The sequence below is a fragment of the Orycteropus afer genome, unplaced genomic scaffold, assembly GCF_000298275.1.
Source record: "Orycteropus afer afer isolate SDZICR_OR568_19922 unplaced genomic scaffold, OryAfe1.0 scaffold00111, whole genome shotgun sequence".
Classification (NCBI taxonomy): Eukaryota; Metazoa; Chordata; class Mammalia; order Tubulidentata; family Orycteropodidae; genus Orycteropus; species Orycteropus afer.
In genome coordinates, this window is record NW_006921698.1 from 7,731,641 (window position 1) to 7,733,896 (window position 2,256).

The 2,256-nt window shown below is 38.1% G+C and overlaps 1 protein-coding gene across 1 annotated transcript in view; it reads left to right on the plus strand.

Moving 5' to 3' along the window:
* Positions 1-2,256, plus strand: part of ATL1 (atlastin GTPase 1) — a 96,916-nt gene that overhangs the window by 39,586 nt on the left and 55,074 nt on the right. The window contains exon 6 of the mRNA XM_042781363.1: positions 959-1,015. Coding sequence (XP_042637297.1) covers positions 959-1,015 — 57 coding nt within the window. The remainder of the gene's footprint in view (positions 1-958; positions 1,016-2,256) is intronic.

Below are 2,256 nucleotides of genomic sequence, written 5' to 3' on the forward strand. Positions count from 1 at the left end.
CTAAGAAGAGATTGTAAATTCAAGTTATGTTACAAAATTATTCTAAGGAGAGTGTCTGATTCCTGGACCACCTGGCTTTTAAACATGATGTTCAAGACTTTCATTTAATCACTCTTTTCAGATGCCTAATAATAGAGTTTACTATTTGCCATGTAAACTTTCATAATTCTCATAGGAGAAGAGGTGTGGTGATGTGAGAGCTATTCTAGAGGGGCAAGGAATGTTAATCTTCTGTGTCATTGTTCTTCCCTAGCTCTTAGAAGCCACTGGGCCTTGTTACGCTTGTGGATAATAAAGTGACATTTCCTGCGAACATATAGGGAAGAAAACATGGCCGTCTTGTTGAAACTCTCAACAGAGACTGTGTCATGCTTTCAGTTTTGTGTTCTCCAAAACCTTACAGTTTTGGCAACACAAAAACTCAAATCATAATGCCTCATGATCTCAATTGAAGGCAGTGTATTGATTGGATTCTCTGATTTTTAAGCCAAATGCTCGTGTATGCTTTTGTAATTACCAGGTCACCATGCCATTAAATCTCCACTGGAAACAACTTTTATAAATGTATCCTACATAGTTTATGGATCTCTGGTCTAATCTATGCAAGTTCTGCTTTGAAAGGTTATTTAACACATTCTTTCTTCTCACTTATCTTCCCCATGAAAAAACTATCCTACATTCTACGTATAAAAGGTATTAGTTCTAAAACTTTATTTTTAAAATGTACTTTTTGTCCTTAATTTAAAAAAATGTCTGATTCCTGTAGCTCTACATTATCTCTACAATAATTATGTTCTTAAAGTGACCGTTGTAATCTCAATAATAGAGTATTCTGTTTCAGCTAAGGGGAAAAAATGAACAGAAGAAAGCCAAGAAGTAAAACTTGGAAGATACTGAAGTTTTCCTTTATTTTTGTTGGCATATATGTATGAATGTGTGTGTCTGATTTGCCTTTTAGCTTTTCACTGAGTATGGCAGACTGGCAATGGAGGAAACATTCCTGAAGCCATTTCAGGTGAGTGGGAAGAAAATGAAATTTTTATTAGATTTTCCTGAAGATTATAATCAAATATATTAATTATTTAAGAGAGTCATGTTTCTTTCTCTTTTTCTTTATTTCTTTCAACATCCATTTTTGAATACTTATTTCATGTTATTTGATGCAAGGAGGAGATAGAAATAAATGGGAAAAATATAAAGATGTTTAGACATTTTGGTTCCTGCATGAGTATCAGCTTTCCTTCCTGAACTCAACCCTGGAGCTGTCATAGAAGCCGGAAGAAAATTGATGAATTTGTCAGACATAAAAGCTAAAAACAGCCAACCAACCAGACTCCTGGGACAATAGGACAATAGGAGTTTGTTGCTGGCCATGGCAAAAGCAAGCTGAGCACCAGAGACAGGATGTTGGGTGGGGAGTGTTTTTGGAGATGCCCTTTTCTCTTACGTGTGGACTTGCATGCACCAGTACCTTTTCCATTGCCGTTGAGGAGCAGAAGCACAACGACCAGCTCAGCTCCTGCTACAGGCAGCAGGATAACATCAGGGCAATGTTTGAACTTGGATTGGGTGATATAAGGAGTCTGTCTGATCCTTTAATGCTCCCTTCTGAAGCCCCTACCTTACTTTATATCCCATGGTTAAGGAGATTATAACTAAGCCAAACACCTTGAAAACAGTTCCTGGAGGAGGTTTAGATTTAAACACCAAAAACTGATCACCGGAAGCATAACTCCTTCCACTTCAGCTTATCAGAGAGAACTCAGGGTAAACCCTCAAATTTAGCTCCTTCCTCCAGGTATATATATCACCAGCCAAGATGGTTCATATTCCTAGGGAAATGTGAGTATGCAGAGAAACTGAAAATTAAAGGACAAAGTAGAGTAAATGTATTAGATGACAAGTAATTTAAAATGAGCTATATATTAGTTATCTGTTGCTCCATACAAATTACCCACAAACCACAAACATTTATTATCTCACATAGTTTTTGAGGGTCAGGAAGTGACTTAATCAGTGTGGTTTTGCTCAAGGTCTCTCATAAGATAGCTGTCAATGTGTTGGCCAGAGGTGTATTCTCTGAAGACTTGACTGGACTTGGAGGATCTTTTTCTAAGCCCACTCCCCTGTCTAGTAGCTGTTGTTGTTACATGTTGTCGAGTCAGCCCCAACTCATAGCGACCCCTCCTTGGGTTTCCAAGGCAGTATCACTACGGAAGTAGGATTGCCCAACCTTCCTTCCAAGGAGTGGCTGGT